The sequence below is a fragment of the Lampetra planeri genome, chromosome 70 (assembly GCF_965212315.1).
Source record: "Lampetra planeri chromosome 70, kcLamPlan1.2.h2, whole genome shotgun sequence".
Classification (NCBI taxonomy): domain Eukaryota; kingdom Metazoa; phylum Chordata; class Hyperoartia; order Petromyzontiformes; family Petromyzontidae; genus Lampetra; species Lampetra planeri.
The window spans coordinates 1,127,002-1,145,722 of record NC_136175.1 but is presented as its reverse complement, the minus strand read 5'-3'; the positions used below and the strand labels follow the sequence as shown (position 1 = coordinate 1,145,722).

Here is an 18,721-nt window from a genome sequence, read left to right as displayed (position 1 = left end):
CCTCCTGTACACCAGGCGAGGTAGTCAACATCTCCCAGCCACCGTGATGATGATGAGAGAGAGATCGAACCCACGACCTCCTGTACACCAGGCGAGGTAGTCAACATCTTCCAGCCACCGTGATGATGATGAGAGAGAGAGATCGAACCCACGACCTCCTGTACACCAGGCGAGGTAGTCAACATCTCCCAGCCACCGTGATGATGATGAGAGAGAGATCGAACCCACGACCTCCTGTGTACCAGGCGAGGTAGTCAACATCTCCCAGCCACCGTGATGATGATGAGAGAGAGATCGAACCCACGACCTCCTGTACACCAGGCGAGGTAGTCAACATCTCCCAGCCACAGTGATGATGATGAGAGAGAGATCGAACCCACGACCTCCTGTACACCAGGCGAGGTAGTCAACATCTCCCAGCCACCGTGATGATGATGAGAGAGAGATCGAACCCACGACCTCCTGTACACCAGGCGAGGTAGTCAACATCTCCCAGCCACCGTGATGATGATGAGAGAGATCGAACCCACGACCTCCTGTACACCAGGCGAGGTAGTCAACATCTCCCAGCCACAGTGATGATGATGAGAGAGAGATCGAACCCACGACCTCCTGTACACCAGGCGAGGTAGTCAACATCTCCCAGCCACCTTGATGATGATGAGAGAGAGAGATCGAACCCACGACCTCCTGTACACCAGGCGAGGTAGTCAACATCTCCCAGCCACAGTGATGATGATGAGAGAGAGATCGAACCCACGACCTCCTGTGTACCAGGCGAGGTAGTCAACATCTCCCAGCCACCGTGATGATGAGTGAGAGATCGAACCCACGACCTCCTGTACACCAGGCGAGGTAGTCAACATCTCCTAGCCACAGTGATGATGATGAGAGAGATCGAACCCACGACCTCCTGTATACCAGGCGAGGTAGTCAACATCTCCTAGCCACAGTGATGATGATGAGAGAGATCGAACCCACGACCTCCTGTATACCAGGCGAGGTAGTCAACATCTCCCAGCCACCGTGATGATGATGAGAGAGAGATCGAACCCATGACCTCCTGTACACCAGGCGAGGTAGTCAACATCTCCCAGCCACCGTGATGATGATGAGAGAGAGATCGAACCCACGACCTCCTGTACACCAGGCGAGGTAGTCAACATCTTCCAGCCACCGTGATGATGATGAGAGAGAGAGATCGAACCCACGACCTCCTGTACACCAGGCGAGGTAGTCAACATCTCCCAGCCACCGTGATGATGATGAGAGAGAGATCGAACCCACGACCTCCTGTGTACCAGGCGAGGTAGTCAACATCTCCCAGCCACCGTGATGATGATGAGAGAGAGATCGAACCCACGACCTCCTGTACACCAGGCGAGGTAGTCAACATCTCCCAGCCACAGTGATGATGATGAGAGAGAGATCGAACCCACGACCTCCTGTACACCAGGCGAGGTAGTCAACATCTCCCAGCCACCGTGATGATGATGAGAGAGAGATCGAACCCACGACCTCCTGTACACCAGGCGAGGTAGTCAACATCTCCCAGCCACCGTGATGATGATGAGAGAGATCGAACCCACGACCTCCTGTACACCAGGCGAGGTAGTCAACATCTCCCAGCCACAGTGATGATGATGAGAGAGAGATCGAACCCACGACCTCCTGTACACCAGGCGAGGTAGTCAACATCTCCCAGCCACCTTGATGATGATGAGAGAGAGAGATCGAACCCACGACCTCCTGTACACCAGGCGAGGTAGTCAACATCTCCCAGCCACAGTGATGATGATGAGAGAGAGATCGAACCCACGACCTCCTGTGTACCAGGCGAGGTAGTCAACATCTCCCAGCCACCGTGATGATGAGTGAGAGATCGAACCCACGACCTCCTGTACACCAGGCGAGGTAGTCAACATCTCCTAGCCACAGTGATGATGATGAGAGAGATCGAACCCACGACCTCCTGTATACCAGGCGAGGTAGTCAACATCTCCTAGCCACAGTGATGATGATGAGAGAGATCGAACCCACGACCTCCTGTATACCAGGCGAGGTAGTCAACATCTCCTAGCCACAGTGATGATGATGAGAGAGATCGAACCCACGACCTCCTGTATACCAGGCGAGGTAGTCAACATCTCCTAGCCACAGTGATGATGATGAGAGAGATCGAACCCACGACCTCCTGTATACCAGGCGAGGTAGTCAACATCTCCTAGCCACAGTGATGATGATGAGAGAGATCGGACCCACGACCTCCTGTATACCAGGCGAGGTAGTCAACATCTCCTAGCCACAGTGATGATGATGAGAGAGATCGAACCCACGACCTCCTGTGTACCAGGCGAGGTAGTCAACATCTCCCAGCCACAGTGATGATGATGAGAGAGAGATCGAACCCACGACCTCCTGTACACCAGGCGAGGTAGTCAACATCTCCCAGCAACCGTGATGATGATGAGAGAGAGATCGAACCCACGACCTCCTGTACACCAGGCGAGGTAGTCAACATCTCCCAGCCACCGTGATGATGATGAGAGAGAGAGATCGAACCCACGACCTCCTGTGTACCAGGCGAGGTAGTCAACATCTCCCAACCACAGTGATGATGATGAGAGAGAGATCGAACCCACGACCTCCTGTACACCAGGCGAGGTAGTCAACATCTCCCAGCCACAGTGATGATGATGAGAGAGAGATCGAACCCACGACCTCCTGTACACCAGGCGAGGTAGTCAACATCTCCCAGCCACCGTGATGATGATGAGAGAGAGATCGAACCCACGACCTCCTGTGTACCAGGCGAGGTAGTCAACATCTCCCATCCACAGTGATGATGATGAGAGAGAGATCGAACCCACGACCTCCTGTACACCAGGCGAGGTAGTCAACATCTCCCAGCCACCGTGATGATGATGAGAGAGAGATCGAACCCACGACCTCCTGTGTACCAGGCGAGGTAGTCAACATCTCCCAGCCACAGTGATGATGATGAGAGAGAGATCGAACCCACGACCTCCTGTGTACCAGGCGAGGTAGTCAACATCTCCCAGCCACCGTGATGATGAGTGAGAGATCGAACCCACGACCTCCTGTACACCAGGCGAGGTAGTCAACATCTCCTAGCCACCGTGATGATGATGAGAGAGATCGAACCCACGACCTCCTGTGTACCAGGCGAGGTAGTCAACATCTCCCAGCCACCGTGATGATGATGAGAGAGATCGAACCCACGACCTCCTGTGTACCAGGCGAGGTAGTCAACATCTCCTAGCCACCGTGATGATGATGAGAGAGATCGAACCCACGACCTCCTGTGTACCAGGCGAGGTAGTCAACATCTCCTAGCCACCGTGACGATGATGAGAGAGATCGAACCCACGACCTCCTGTGTACCAGGCGAGGTAGTCAACATCTCCTAGCCACCGTGATGATGATGAGAGAGATCGAACCCACGACCTCCTGTGTACCAGGCGAGGTAGTCAACATCTCCTAGCCACCGTGACGATGATGAGAGAGATCGAACCCACGACCTCCTGTGTACCAGGCGAGGTAGTCAACATCTCCTAGCCACCGTGATGATGATGAGAGAGATCGAACCCACGACCTCCTGTATACCAGGCGAGGTAGTCAACATCTCCTAGCCACCGTGATGATGATGAGAGAGATCGAACCCACGACCTCCTGTATACCAGGCGAGGTAGTCAACATCTCCTAGCCACAGTGATGATGATGAGAGAGATCGAACCCACGACCTCCTGTGTACCAGGCGAGGTAGTCAACATCTCCTAGCCACAGTGATGATGATGAGAGAGATCGAACCCACGACCTCCTTTACACCAGGCGAGGTAGTCAACATCTCCTAGCCACAGTGATGATGATGAGAGAGATCGAACCCACGACCTCCTGTGTACCAGGCGAGGTAGTCAACATCTCCTAGCCACCGTGACGATGATGAGAGAGATCGAACCCACGACCTCCTGTGTACCAGGCGAGGTAGTCAACATCTCCTAGCCACCGTGATGATGATGAGAGAGATCGAACCCACGACCTCCTGTGTACCAGGCGAGGTAGTCAACATCTCCTAGCCACAGTGATGATGATGAGAGAGATCGAACCCACGACCTCCTGTGTACCAGGCGAGGTAGTCAACATCTCCTAGCCACAGTGATGATGATGAGAGAGATCGAACCCACGACCTCCTGTACACCAGGCGAGGTAGTCAACATCTCCCAGCCACCGTGATGATGATGAGAGAGATCGAACCCACGACCTCCTGTACACCAGGCGAGGTAGTCAACATCTCCTAGCCACCGTGATGATGATGAGAGAGATCGAACCCACGACCTCCTGTATACCAGGCGAGGTAGTCAACATCTCCTAGCCACAGTGATGATGATGAGAGAGATCGAACCCACGACCTCCTGTGTACCAGGCGAGGTAGTCAACATCTCCTAGCCACAGTGATGATGATGAGAGAGATCGAACCCACGACCTCCTTTACACCAGGCGAGGTAGTCAACATCTCCTAGCCACAGTGATGATGATGAGAGAGATCGAACCCACGACCTCCTGTGTACCAGGCGAGGTAGTCAACATCTCCTAGCCACCGTGACGATGATGAGAGAGATCGAACCCACGACCTCCTGTGTACCAGGCGAGGTAGTCAACATCTCCTAGCCACCGTGATGATGATGAGAGAGATCGAACCCACGACCTCCTGTGTACCAGGCGAGGTAGTCAACATCTCCTAGCCACAGTGATGATGATGAGAGAGATCGAACCCACGACCTCCTGTGTACCAGGCGAGGTAGTCAACATCTCCCAGCCACAGTGATGATGATGAGTGAGAGATCGAACCCACGACCTCCTGTACACCAGGCGAGGTAGTCAACATCTCCCAGCCACCGTGATGATGATGAGAGAGATCGAACCCACGACCTCCTGTACACCAGGCGAGGTAGTCAACATCTCCCAGCCACCGTGATGATGATGAGAGAGATCGAACCCACGACCTCCTGTGCACCAGGCGAGGTAGTCAACATCTCCCAGCCACCGTGATGATGATGAGAGAGATCGAACCCACGACCTCCTGTGCACCAGGCGAGGTAGTCAACATCTCCCAGCCACCGTGATGATGATGAGAGAGATCGAACCCACGACCTCCTGTGCACCAGGCGAGGTAGTCAACATCTCCCAGCCACCGTGATGATGATGAGAGAGAGATCGAACCCACGACCTCCTGTGCACCAGGCGAGGTAGTCAACATCTCCTAGCCACCGTGATGATGATGAGAGAGATCGAACCCACGACCTCCTGTGCACCAGGCGAGGTAGTCAACATCTCCCAGCCACCGTGATGATGATGAGAGAGAGATCGAACCCACGACCTCCTGTGCACCAGGCGAGGTAGTCAACATCTCCTAGCCACCGTGATGATGATGAGAGAGATCGAACCCACGACCTCCTGTGCACCAGGCGAGGTAGTCAACATCTCCCAGCCACCGTGATGATGATGATGAGAGAGATCGAACCCACGACCTCCTGTGCACCAGGCGAGGTAGTCAACATCTCCCAGCCACCGTGATGATGATGAGAGAGAGATCGAACCCACGACCTCCTGTGCACCAGGCGAGGTAGTCAACATCTCCTAGCCACCGTGATGATGATGAGAGAGATCGAACCCACGACCTCCTGTACACCAGGCGAGGTAGTCAACATCTCAACTCGTCCACAACATCAGCTGGAGGTGGTTTTGGTGATGGAATCTCCCCGTGCCCAGCTCACATCAGCGCACTCGCTCCCCTCTCTCTCCCATCTCTTTTTTTTATGATCAGTGGAAACAATAAGATGCTCGGTGTATTCGTCACTTTGCTTCGTTCATCATTTCGTAATTTTTTTTAATTTAAACTTCTTAAACTTTGTTTTATGTAAACCCCCACCTCTCGCTCGCTCTCTCGCTCGCTCTCTCGCTCACTCTCTCGCTCACCCTCTCGCTCACCCTCTCGCTCACTCTCTCGCTCACTCTCTCGCTCACCCTCTCGCTCACTCTCTCGCTCACTCTCTCGCTCTCTCTCTCGCTCACCCTCTCGCTCACCCTCTCGCTCACCCTCTCGCTCACTCTCTCGCTCACCCTCTCGCTCACCCTCTCGCTCACCCTCTCGCTCACTCTCTCGCTCACCCTCTCGCTCTCTCTCTCGCTCTCTCTCTCGCTCACCCTCTCGCTCACTCTCTCGCTCACTCTCTCGCTCACCCTCTCGCTCACTCTCTAGCTCACTCTCTCGCTCACCCTCTCGCTCTCTCTCTCGCTCACCCTCTCGCTCACCCTCTCGCTCACTCTCTCGCTCACCCTCTCGCTCTCTCTCTCGCTCACTCTCTAGCTCACTCTCTCGCTCACCCTCTCGCTCACTCTCTCGCTCACCCTCTCGCTCACTCTCTCGCTCTCTCTCTCGCTCACCCTCTCGCTCACTCTCTCGCTCACTCTCTCGCTCACCCTCTCGCTCTCTCTCTCGCTCTCTCTCTCGCTCACCCTCTCGCTCACTCTCTCGCTCACTCTCTCGCTCACCCTCTCGCTCTCTCTCTCGCTCACTCTCTAGCTCACTCTCTCGCTTACTCTCTCGCTCACTCTCTCGCTCACTCTCTCGCTCACTCTCTCGCTCACCCTCTCGCTCTCTCTCTCGCTCACTCTCTCGCTCACCCTCTCGCTCACTCTCTCGCTCACCCTCTCGCTCTCTCTCTCGCTCACTCTCTAGCTCACTCTCTCGCTTACTCTCTCGCTCACTCTCTCGCTCACTCTCTCGCTCACTCTCTCGCTCACTCTCTCGCTCACTCTCGCTCTGCACGCAGCCCTTCTCGCAGTCCGACGGCCTCCGACGGGTAGCTCATATCAGCACGCAGAGCTCCCCGTCATCTGCCACCGAGCACACGGCCTCCTCCATCGCCCACTGCTCCTTGAAGGCCGGCACGGCGTGGGTCAGCCGTCTCCCCTCTCTCTCCCCTCTCTCTCCCCTCTCCCTCCCCTCTCTCTCACTCTCCCACTCCCCCTCTCCGCTCCCACTGGCACGCACTCTCCACGATTTGCACACTCGTGCACAGAGTGACTGGCACCAAGCAAATTGCGCACAGAATTCACGATTGCCCAGTCGCGGCCAGAGAGCCCCCGTGTAGCCTTAACAAGCTATTCTTGGGCAAGCGCGGTGAGCTACTGGCAGCACCGATGAAGGACGCAACGGGGGGGGGGGGGTGGTGAGCACCACGCCCGGCCGCCTTTGTCTCCCCAGTGCTCACGTGTCACACACCCCGCATCAGGTGCTCATGCAGGATTGCCAGGAACGGTTCCGACATTCACCGTCACCGTTCGCCGGGTTCGTGAGCGCTGGGGGCAAGCCACGCGGGTGGCTGAAGACGTGTCTGGTGTGGGGAGGCCTCCGCTAGGTCGACTCAGCCTCAAATGAGTACCTGGTGCGGTGCGTAGTAAACATCGCCACTAGGGAGACAAAGGCGGCCCGGCGTGGTGCTGGCCACCCACCCCCTCGTGTGCCGTGCCGGCCTTCATAGGTGCTACTTGCTAACAGCACTTGCCCCTACAGTCTGTGAAGGCTACACGGGGAGGGATCTTTGTGGTTTGTTTGTGACGGTGGGAGGCGAGGGGAGCGAAACAGACGAGAGGAGGAAGCGATGGGGGCCAATCCGCGAGGCGTGAATTTGGTGAAGGCGAAATTGACGACGGGCACTTCATGATGATGATGATGAGTGGATTGAATGAAAGGGGATTCATGAGTGATCGCCAGAGGTCGCAAACGGGTTTTGATTCCTTACCCGTACCCGGCCGCACCAGGGTCGCAATCGGGTACCCGTACCCTACCCGATACCCGGCTACCCGTACCCGGCCGGGTATCGGGTAGGGTACGGGTACCCGATTGCGACCTCTGGGATGAAGCCACGTTGCAGGCGCGGGTGGGTTGATTCTAGGAACTTGAATTGTGAGAAGAGACAAGACGTTGGGAAATGAGTGACAAACGGTGACTCACCCAGTGACTCACGGCCTACCTGTACCCGTACCCGGCCGCACCAGGGTCGCAAACGGGTACCCGTACCCGGCCGGCTACGGGTAGCCGGGTATCGGGTAGGGTACGGGTATCGGGTACCCGGTTGCGACCTCTGGCACACGGGGCGTGTAGGCAGAGCGGAGGAACTGGGGCAAGGGTTCATACTCGTAGGTTTCTTCGGTAAAGTCACGTAGGTAGAAAATAAAATTGAAGTTAATAAAAGTAATAATAGAAATAAAATAATGATTTTTTATCTTCTTGGTTCTTTCGGTAAAGTCACGTAGAATGGAAATAATAAAATAATAAAAATAAAACATAATAAAATAATAGTGAGAATTATTGTATTATGTTTTATTTGTATTATTGTATTATTTCCATTCTACGTGACTTTACCGAAAGAACCAAGAAGATGAATCCCTGTAGTCACGAAAGAAGCTTTAAATCGAAATTATTCATTACTTTATTTAAATTATTACTTTTATTAATTTTACATTTATTTTTACACCTACGTCACTTTAGAATATATATATACACTTCCCTGCATCATCAGGGAGCCAAGGGACGCATCTCCCCATGGTTCAAAAGCCCCCAAAATTAAAAACGCCAATAGTCCATAAAGGCCGTGTCCCCACGCTTCCCTTGCGAAGCTTTTGCAAAAATCTAGTTTTAATCACCCAATCCAGATTTGAAGCTTTCGTGACTGCAGGAATCCACACTCATTGGTTCTTTCGGTAACGTCACGTTTTAGATGACCTGGCCCTCGCAACCCGATTGGCTCGCAAGTGACGACGTCACATTTGTGCCTCTATTCGAGACCGAAACAGGAGGAGGATTTCTCCACAATTCTGGATGGCGCCTGAGGATGCCGGTTGCAATTAACCGGCGGAACGTCACGACGGTACTCGATTGTAAATGGTGTAGTGGTAGGTTTACCCTCCAACACACTCGTCATGAATCAGCAGGTTTTTAAATCCTTTATATTAAGTTCGCTTGCTTGCACGCTTACGACCGTGCAAATCCTTCGGTCGTTTTTTAACCCACTTCCCGTGATCCAATCGAGCTGACATTTTGCACACAGACTCGTTGTGCGTGACAATTAATGTTCGTGAAAATGTTTTTCCAAAATTTTCCACTTTTTAGGACAAAAATATTATATTTAATTACCAATTGCTTAATGGTGCAATGCAATCATCTGACCCATAGGTGGCAGCCATCTCAAGCCAGAGGACGAGAGGACTCTAGCCGCCACGCATATAATGGATTTATAGTGAAAAACTTTGTTTTTACGGGTTATACTTGTTAGCCTGGAAAACATCTTACTAATTGGCTGTGTGGCGGGTGGTGGCGGATTTAACGACGCATTCATTTTTGCGCGATATAATCCAACAACCTCTACAGGGACTCCCCTAACTCACGAACGAGATAGGTTCCAAAGGTCTGTTCCTTAGTCGATGTGTTCGTAAGTCCAAAACTTTACTCTCTATAGATTCCAAACACGTCGTACGGCGTGTAACACTAAACACGGGGTATGGCTTTAAGAGTTGTATAACCTCCTGTAGATGCCACTGGTTCTTCATGTTCTGCAGATGTAGATACCACTGGTTCTTCATGTTCTGCAGATGTAGATGCCACTGGTTCTTCATGTTCTGCAGATGTAGATGCCACTGTTTCTTCATGTTATGCAGATGTAGATGCCACTGGTTCTTCATGTTCTGCAGATGTAGATGCCGCTGGTTCTTCACGTTCTGCAGATGTAGATGCCACTGGTTCTTCATGTTCTGCAGATGTAGATGCCACTGGTTCTTCATGTTCTGCAGATGTAGATGCCACTGATTCTTCACGTTCCGCAGATGTAGATGCCACAGGTTCTTCACGTACTGCAGATGTAGATGCCACAGGTTCTTCACGTACTGCAGATGTAGATGCCGCTGGCTCTTCACGTTCTGCAGATGTAGATGCCACTGGTTCTTCACGTTCTACAGATGTAGATGCCGCTGGTTCTTCACGTTCTGCAGATGTAGATGCCATTGGTTCTTCACGTTCTGCAGATGTAGATGCCACTGGTTCTTCATGTTCTGCAGATGTAGATGCCACTGATTCTTCACGTTCTGCAGATGTAGATGCCACTGGTTTTTCACGTTCTGCAGATGTAGATGCCACTGGTTCTTCACGTTCTGCAGATGTAGATGCCACTGGTTCTTCACGTTCTGCAGATGTAGATGCCACTGGTTCTTCACGTTCTGCAGATGTAGATGCCACTGGTTCTTCACGTTCTGCAGATGTAGATGCCACTGGTTTTTCACGTTCTGCAGATGTAGATGCCACTGGTTCTTCACGTTCTGCAGATGTAGATGCCACAGGTTCTTCATGTTCTGCAGATGTAGATGCCACTGGTTCTTCATGTTCTGTAGATGCCACTGGCTCTTCATGTTCTGCAGATGTAGATACCACCATCATCTATTGCGCGGCGGTTAAATTTACAAATCTCGGTCCAAACAGGCAACTGGACATATGGACTAAGTTTGTTCGTACCTCTGAAAGTTCGTAAGTTGGGGGGGGGGTCCCTGTATTATGGATTTGGCCTCAGTCATACTCAACTCCTTATACGGGCACGGGGGGTGGAGCTACCTGGTTAGTGGGCGGGGCCGGTGAGAAGTGGGGGGGAGGGGGGGGGTGCTGCCAGTTCACTTTGGTGGTGTTCCATAAGTTGTTTTTTTCAGGTTAAATCGCGTAAATATAAATGTTTCGTTAAACTCGCCACCACCCGACACAGCCGATTATCAAGGTTTGTTACGTAAACAAAACGTGGCAATTCGTTACTCGTCAGAGGTCGCAACCGGGTACCCAATACCCGTACCCTACCCGATACCCGGCTACCCGTACCCGGCCGGGTACGGGTACGGGTAGCCATTCGCGACCCTGGTGCGGCCGGGTACGGGTACGGGCAGGCCGTGAGTCACTGGTGAGTCACCGTTTGTCACTCATTTCCCAACGTCTTGTCTCTTCTCACAATTCAAGTTCCTAGAATCAACCCACCCGCGCCTGCAACATGGCTTCATCCCAGAGGTCGCAATCGGGTACCCGATACCCGTACCCTACCCGTACCCGGCTGGGTACGGGTACCCGTTTGCGACCCTGGTGCGACCCTGTACGGGTAAGGAATCAAAACCCGTTTGCGACCTCTGTTATTCGTGCAGCAGACCGCTTGTGTTGGATAGTAAACCCACATTTACAATTCGAAGTATCGTTTCGTTTCACCGACAGTGACAGGAACCAGCACCGTCAGGCGACACCCAGAGCCACGGAGAAATCCTCCTGACGGGTCCGGCTGTTGTTGCCCCATTACCCTCGAAACGAATAAACGCTACTTACATAGTAAATGTTGCAGTGGGGTTACTCTCCAACACACCGGTGCGCTATACTAGTAACGACTTACTCTTTGGTTCACCATTGGTAGCTCATTTGCCAGTAAATGCTTGCCCCGAGCTCTCATACTCTGATGGTGCATTGTCTTTGAGTTGTGCGCCTTTTGGCGTCATCTGGTCCAACACCATGTGAGACTAGGCTCTAAGGCAGGGGTCGGCAACCAAAATAACAAGAAGAGCCATTTCTTTCCAATTCGGTACAAAATTCAGTATTTCAAGAGCCGCAATGCATCTATGTACATACTGTACATACGTACATATCGTCAAGAAGCAGCCCGCAAAGAGCCGCATGCGGCTCCGGAGTCGTAGGTTGCCGACCCATTGTCTAAGGAAAGCTGTCTCGGGTGTGGACCAATCAACTTCAAGGACAGTGCATATCATTATCAGAGTTATGTTTTTTGTTTGCATTATGACTGCAGGTATTGTGGTCAATGCAAACATGACTCCTCGTAAAAAAGGTGTCAGTTTTGTTGCCAGATAGAAGGGTAAAAAACAAATGATCAGAGACGGTGTAGTCGAGGCACACTCTTTATTATAACTTCACACTTGGCACAGGGCAACGTATACAACACTCGAAGGGGTAACGGCCCCTTCACCCGAACTAAACCGGGATACACCCCTAGATCTATCTGCCTAACTGTTCTGCTCCCAGGTCCTCCGCTAAGGGTGCTAGGGGAGGCTACCTGACCCGGCTCTTAGAAGAACATCGTCTCTGAGGCTCTGGGGCAGTGCCACTGGCTTGCCCTGCCCGGTCCTAGATCTATCTGCCTAACTGTTCTGCTCCCAGGTCCTCCGCTAAGGGTGCTAGGGGAGGCTACCTGACCCGGCTCTTAGAAGAACATCGTCTCTGAGGCTCTGGGGCAGTGCCACTGGCTTGCCCTGCCCGGTCCTGAGAAGGACGGCGAGTCAGAGGAGATCCAGGGCCTATCTGCCCGGTCTTCAGTCTTCACTGGTTAGGCTTCCCAACACTGAACCACGAGCCCTCTCGCTCCCCGCCTTTTATACCGACTTGCCACCGAGGGGTGGGGCTGTGTGGGATCACAGCATCCCCCCACAGCCCCCCCCCCCCAGGTGACCGTTTGCGGACATGGATGTGGACACCCCTGTGAGCTTGTTCGTTTCCCTGCCGTAACACCCCGACACTAGCAACGAACTACTGTCTGGTTCATCTTCTTGGTTCTTTCGGTAAAGTCACGTAGAAGGGAAATAATAAAATAATAAAAATAAAATACAATTCTCACGACGTTTCGGCCACAACGCAAGCAGGCGTCTTCAGGTGGAACCGTCACAGCACGATTGCTGTATCAAGTGAGAGAAATTCCAATAAAACCGTCCTTGTATATATACTGGTTGAAGGTGGAGGAGCCAAGGTAGGCCCTGCATATTATTTGTGTATTAATATCAACCTCACAATAATAATATTCAGGGCCTACCTTGGCAATCATCAGCTGTGTGAAATCCACAGCAAAAAAATTTGAAAACAATAGTTAACTAAATAGACTTTTTAACAAATGTTTTCTCCTACAACATCAGAGTGCAGCGCCACATTAAAAACGCACTACAATGACAACAATAGTTTAACGCGATTTGAAGCGTGTTTATTTTGTTTGGGGGGGGGGGGGCAGAGCTTTGTGACGTCATATTTGAGGGGGGGGGGGTCTGACTTTTTGTGACGTCGTGTGACGAAGGGGGGCGGGGGGGGGTGTCAAAAATCGTCCAAAATCACGTGACGTCATTTATGGACGGCCCTAAGCCGATAACGCGAAGACATTTAATTTAAAAAAACACAGGCGTCGCCGCGATTGGCTGGTACAAGATCAGCAAAGCAGGGCTGGTGTTTGCGAGTTTATTTGAAGGTGCGTTGCCATTAGGGGGGTCCACGTTTCGCAAGCGTAGAGAAGGGAGGGAATGACTGTGGCCGAGAAGACCTGAAGCTTCGTGCGGAGCCACAGACCAGGTAGCTTCCACACAGCGTGACGCCAGATCAGGTGAGGCTGCAATGGCGGAGCCAGGATTTTTAAATCCTTTATATTAAGTTCGCTTGCTTGCTTGCTTACGACCGTGCAAATCTTTCGCTCGTTTTCGAACCCACTTCCCGTGATCCAATCGAGCTGACATTTTCCACAGACTCGTTGTGCGAGATAATTAATGTTCGTGAAAAAAAATTCCCAAAATGTTACACTGTTTAGGGAAAACAAATTAAATATTTAATTACCAATTGCTTAATACTGGCAGACAATCATCTGACCCATAGGTGGCAGCCATCTCAAGCCAGAGGACGAGAGGACTCTAGCCGCCACGCATATAAAGGATTTAGAGTGAAAAACTTTGTTTTACGGGTTTACTTGTTTCAGGTAGGAGTTGTTAGTGAGGACTTGTTCCTTTGTCGATTTAAAGCTTTCGTGACTGCATGGATTCACATTCTTGGTTCTTTCGGTAAAGTCGTCACGTAGAAAGGAAACAATAAAATAATAAAACATTTCGATTTAAAGCTTTCGTGACTGCAGGGATTCATCTTCTTGGTTCTTTCGGTAAAGTCACGTAGAAGGGAAATAATAAAATAATAAAAATAAAACATAACAAAATAATTCTCACGACGTTTCGGAGGCAACACAAGCTTCCGTCTTCAGGTGGAACCGTCACAGCACGATAGCTGCATCAAGTGAGACATTCCAATAAAACAGTCCTTGTATATATAAATCTCACAATAATAATATCCAGAGCCTACCTTGGCTCCTCCCACCCTCAACCATGAGAATTGTATTTTATTTGTATTATTTTATTATTTCCCTTCTACGTGACTTTACCGAAAGAACCAATAAGATGAATCCCTGCAGTCACGAAAGCTTGAAATCGAAAGATAGAGGAGTTGTTAGTAAGTAAGGAGTTGTTCCTTTTTCGATTTAAAGCTTTCGTGACTGCAGGGATTCATCTTCTTGGTTCTTTCGGTAAAGTCACGTAGAAGGGAAGTAATAAAATAAAAAATAAAAACAAAATGAAATAATTCTCACGACGTTTCGGCCACAACGCAAGCAGCCGTCCTCAGGTCGACAGACCTGTTCTTCACCTGAGGACGGCTGCTTGCGTTATGGCCGAAACGTCGTGAGAATTTCACCTTATTAAGTTTTAATTTTATTATTTCCCTTCGACTTGACTTTACCGAAAGAACCAATAAAACCGCTTGCCCCTCGCTGTTTATTCGAGGCGTGTGCGGCGATGGTGCGGCCGTCGATCGAGGGTCAAATTGGAACCGCGTCGTGTGATCGGCATCGCGCTCGCTGAATGTCTTCAGGGAAGTCGTGGACAATTCTGAGTCGCTTATAATCACTTTGCCGTTACCTATTGCCAATCGTGGACTCAGACTATTGTCCTATCTTTTCATCGGCTGCGTAACGCTGTGTGGAAGCTACCTGGTCTGTCGCTCCGCACGAAGCTTCAGGTCTTCTCGGCCACGGTCATTCCCTCCCTTCTCTACGCTTGCGAAACGTGGACCCCCCTAGTGGAGCATCTTCGCCGATTAGAAACATTTCGGCTGGCCTGCATACGATCCATCCTGGGTTTAACCTGCAGGCTGGATTGTGTGAGGAGCTCACAAATCCTTGAAAGATCTGGGCAAAGTCCCATCAGTGAGCTCCTCCGACAGGCAAGGCTGCGTTGGCTGGGTCATGTAGCCCGCATGCCCAGCCACCGCATGCCTAAACAGCTTTTGTTCGGCCGGATCGAGGGGGCTAAACGGGCGCGGCACGGGCAAGAGAAGAGATGGAGTGATGTGGTACAGGAGGACGTGGAGCTGAGTGGACTTGCCGATGACTGGTACCAGCGGTGTCAAGATCGGCCTCAGTGGAGGAGGCTCGTGAAGGACGCTACTGGGCAGTTGGAGGCAGTCGCCCTCCAACAACAACGGAGGGCGGAAGAGCGACGCTCACAACAACGAGCGGAGCGCCGGGTGGCTAAAGCGCAGCAAGTTGGCACAGTAGGGGGCACAGGTGGTGCATCAGCCAGTCATCTCGGTCATCTCGGTCAGTCGACCCGTGGCACATGGGTCTGCCCCGTGACCTCCTGCCAGCGGGCGTTCGACACTTCACGTGGCCTCAAGGTGCACATGGCCTGGCACAAGCGTCGTGGTGACGTCACCGCCACTTAGTGGCGAATGGCGGTTGTTGTTGTTGTGTGTATGTGTGTGTGTATGTGTGTGTGTGTATGTGTGTGTATGTGTGTGTGTGTATGTGTGTATGTGTGAATGTGTGTGTGTATGTGTGAATGTGTGTGTGTATGTGTGTGTGTATGTGTGTGTGCATGTGTGCATGCGTGTGTGTATGTGTGTGTGTATGTGTGTGTGTATGTGTGTGTGTATGTGTGTGTGCATGTGTATGTGTGTGTGCATGTGTGTGTGGTGTTAATTCTTCATCTTCTTTGCCGCGTGCGTCGTCTCTGCAGCGCTCCTCTTGTTGCGGTGGTGGGGAAACGTGGGCATCAGCTCGGGCTCACACGCTGGGCACCCCACACACACAGAGACACACACACACACAGATACACACAGACACAAAGATACACACACACACACAGAGATACACACAGACACAAAGATACACACACAACAACAACCGCCATTCGCCACTAAGTGGCGGTGACGTCACCACGACGCTTGTGCCAGGCCATGTGCACCCTGAGGCCACGTGAAGTGTCGAACGCCCGCTGGCAGGAGGTCACGGGGCAGACCCAGGTGCCACGGGTCGACTGACCGAGATGACCGAGATGACTGGCTGATCCACCACCTGTGCCCCCTACTGTGCCAACTTGCTGTGCTTTAGCCACCCGGCGTTCCGCTCGTTGTTGTGAGCGTCGCTCCTCCGCCCTCCGTTGTTGTTGGAGGGCGACTGCCTCCAACTGCCCAGTAGCGTCCTTCACGAGCCTCCTCCACTGAGGCCGATCTTGACACCGCTGGTACCAGTCATCGGCAAGTCCACTCAGCTCCACGTCCTCCTGTACCACATCACTCCATCTCTTCTCTAGCCCGTGCCGCGCCCGTTTAGCCCCCTCGATCCGGCCGAACAAAAGCTGTTTAGGCATGCGGTGGCTGGGCATGCGGGCTACATGACCCAGCCAACGCAGCCTTGCCTGCCGGAGGAGCTCACTGATGGGACTTTGCCCAGATCTTTCAAGGACTTGTGAGCTCCTCACACAATCCAGCCTGGTTAAACCCAGGATGGATCGTAGGCAGGCCAGCCTAAATGTTTCCAACCGGCGAAGATGCTCCACTAGGGGGGTCCACGTTTCGCAAGCGTAGAGAAGGGAGGGAATGACCGTGGCCGAGAAGACCTGAAGCTTCGTGCGGAGCGACAGACCAGGTAGCTTCCACACAGCGTTACGCAACCGATGAAAAGATATTGCCGCTCGACTGATTCGGAGTGAGACCTCTGCTGATAAACTGGAGCCGGTCATAAGCACACTGCCCAGGTATGGGAAACTCTCCACTCTCTCCACAACTGCCCCATCACCGATTGGGAGTTGTGGGGGTGGAGTGCCCGATGGTACAAAATACCCAGGCAGGTGCTTAGTTTTGGTGGGGCTGATGGTAAGGCCCCACCTCTTGGTGGCACACTCCAGTCTCAGCAGCAGCGTCTCCAACTCCTCTTCTGAATGAGCAGCTATTACCAAATCATCGGCATACATAACGTGGTTGACCAATAGGGAGCCATCCCTTGATCGCACCCGGGCGTCGATCAGCCTCCCATTATATCTGTACCAAATGGTAATTCCCCCGGTACAGCTTTTGAAGGCTTCACGAACTACGCAGTCGAAATAGATGTTAAATAATGTGGGAGCCAGAGGACATCCCTGTCGCACCCCAAGGTGTACAGGGAAAGGCTCCGACTCCCGGCCACGTAGTTTTACCCGGGCCCGCTCACCATCATGAAGGTCCTTAATGATCGTGAGCAGAGGGTCAGGGACTCCGAAAGCACGAAGAACAACCCAGAGCCCAGTCCTACTGATGGTATCATAGGCCTTGACCAGGTCAATAAAGCAGAGATGTAGGTCTTTTTGAAATTCCCTACACCTCTGCTGGAGCAGACGGACAGAAAATATGGCATCTGTGCAGGACCGCCCTTTCCTGAAACCGCATTGGGGCTCCGCAAGCCTCTCCTCAGCGTGCCTAGCAAGGCGATGTTGAATAATCCTTGCCAGGACCTTACCCGGCACACTGAGGAGTGAGATGCCCCTGTAGTTGTTACAGTCGGTACGGTCCCCCTTCTTAAAGAGGGGGACCACCAGGGCATCCTTCCAGTCCTGCGGAACCCGTCCAGTGGTCCAGACTGTTGTTATGATGTCATATAGGGCAGTCTGTGCACAAACGCCACCCTCCCTCAGCATTTCGCTTGGGAGATCATCTCTGCCCGGTGCCTTCCCTGGTCTCAGACTCCGGATCGCCCTCAGTACTTCCTCAACAGCTGGCACCTCAGCCAGCCACTCACAGGGGGTGACCTCTTCCAATATTTGAGGCACCGCAGCCTCAGCAGGGTTATCCCCACTTTGTGCCATGATGTTTTCCTGGCTGAGAGATTTTCCCTCCCCCAGGACCTCGCAGAAATGCTCAGCAAATCTGCAAACCTGTTCCTGGGGGTCGGAGATTGGATCACCGTTTTTTCCTCTAATGATGGTAATAGGTGTGGCGCTGCAGGTTACTTTTTTGATGGAATTAAATAGTGATTTGTGATCGCGGGCCACTGAGGCAGACTCCATCTCCTCAGCAACCCGCGACCACCACCCATCCTTACAGCGCCTTACGGCTCTCCGAACCTCCGAGCGAAGGCTGCGGTAAACCTCCTCATTCTCCGACGTGGGATGCTGTAGGCGATGAGAGTGGGCCTGTCGCTTTTTCTCAATTAACCTGAACACCTCCTCTGTCAGCCAGGGTTTCTGGGGAGGTCTGGACCGCGTACCCAAAGCAGCCATTGCAGCTGCATGAGTCACAGTCTTAAACCTCGCCCATTTACCCTCGACATCAGGTGGAGTGGGGGACGATGCCAACCCCAGCTGCAAGCAATGATGAAATTCTCGCTTGCAACTTTCATCAGCTAGCTGAGACCAGGCCACTTTTGGTTGGAATGGGGTCCTGGGTGTACACCCACCACCGGAGTGGAAGAATGGCAGGCGCATCTTACAGATGACTAGTCGATGGTCAGAGGTCAGATCAGCTCCACGGTAGGTCCTGGTGTCAAGGACATGGGCTCGCATCCGC

The 18,721-nt window shown here is 52.3% G+C and overlaps 1 protein-coding gene across 1 annotated transcript in view; it reads right to left on the bottom strand.

Annotated features, from left to right (window-relative positions):
- Positions 1-15,852: 15,852 nt before the first annotated feature.
- Positions 15,853-18,721, bottom strand: part of CDK10 (cyclin dependent kinase 10) — a 30,262-nt gene continuing 27,393 nt past the window's right edge. Inside the window, exon 12 of the mRNA XM_078620194.1 lies at positions 15,853-15,972. Within this exon, the coding sequence (XP_078476320.1) occupies positions 15,878-15,972 (95 nt within the window). The 3' untranslated portion in view covers positions 15,853-15,877. The remainder of the gene's footprint in view (positions 15,973-18,721) is intronic.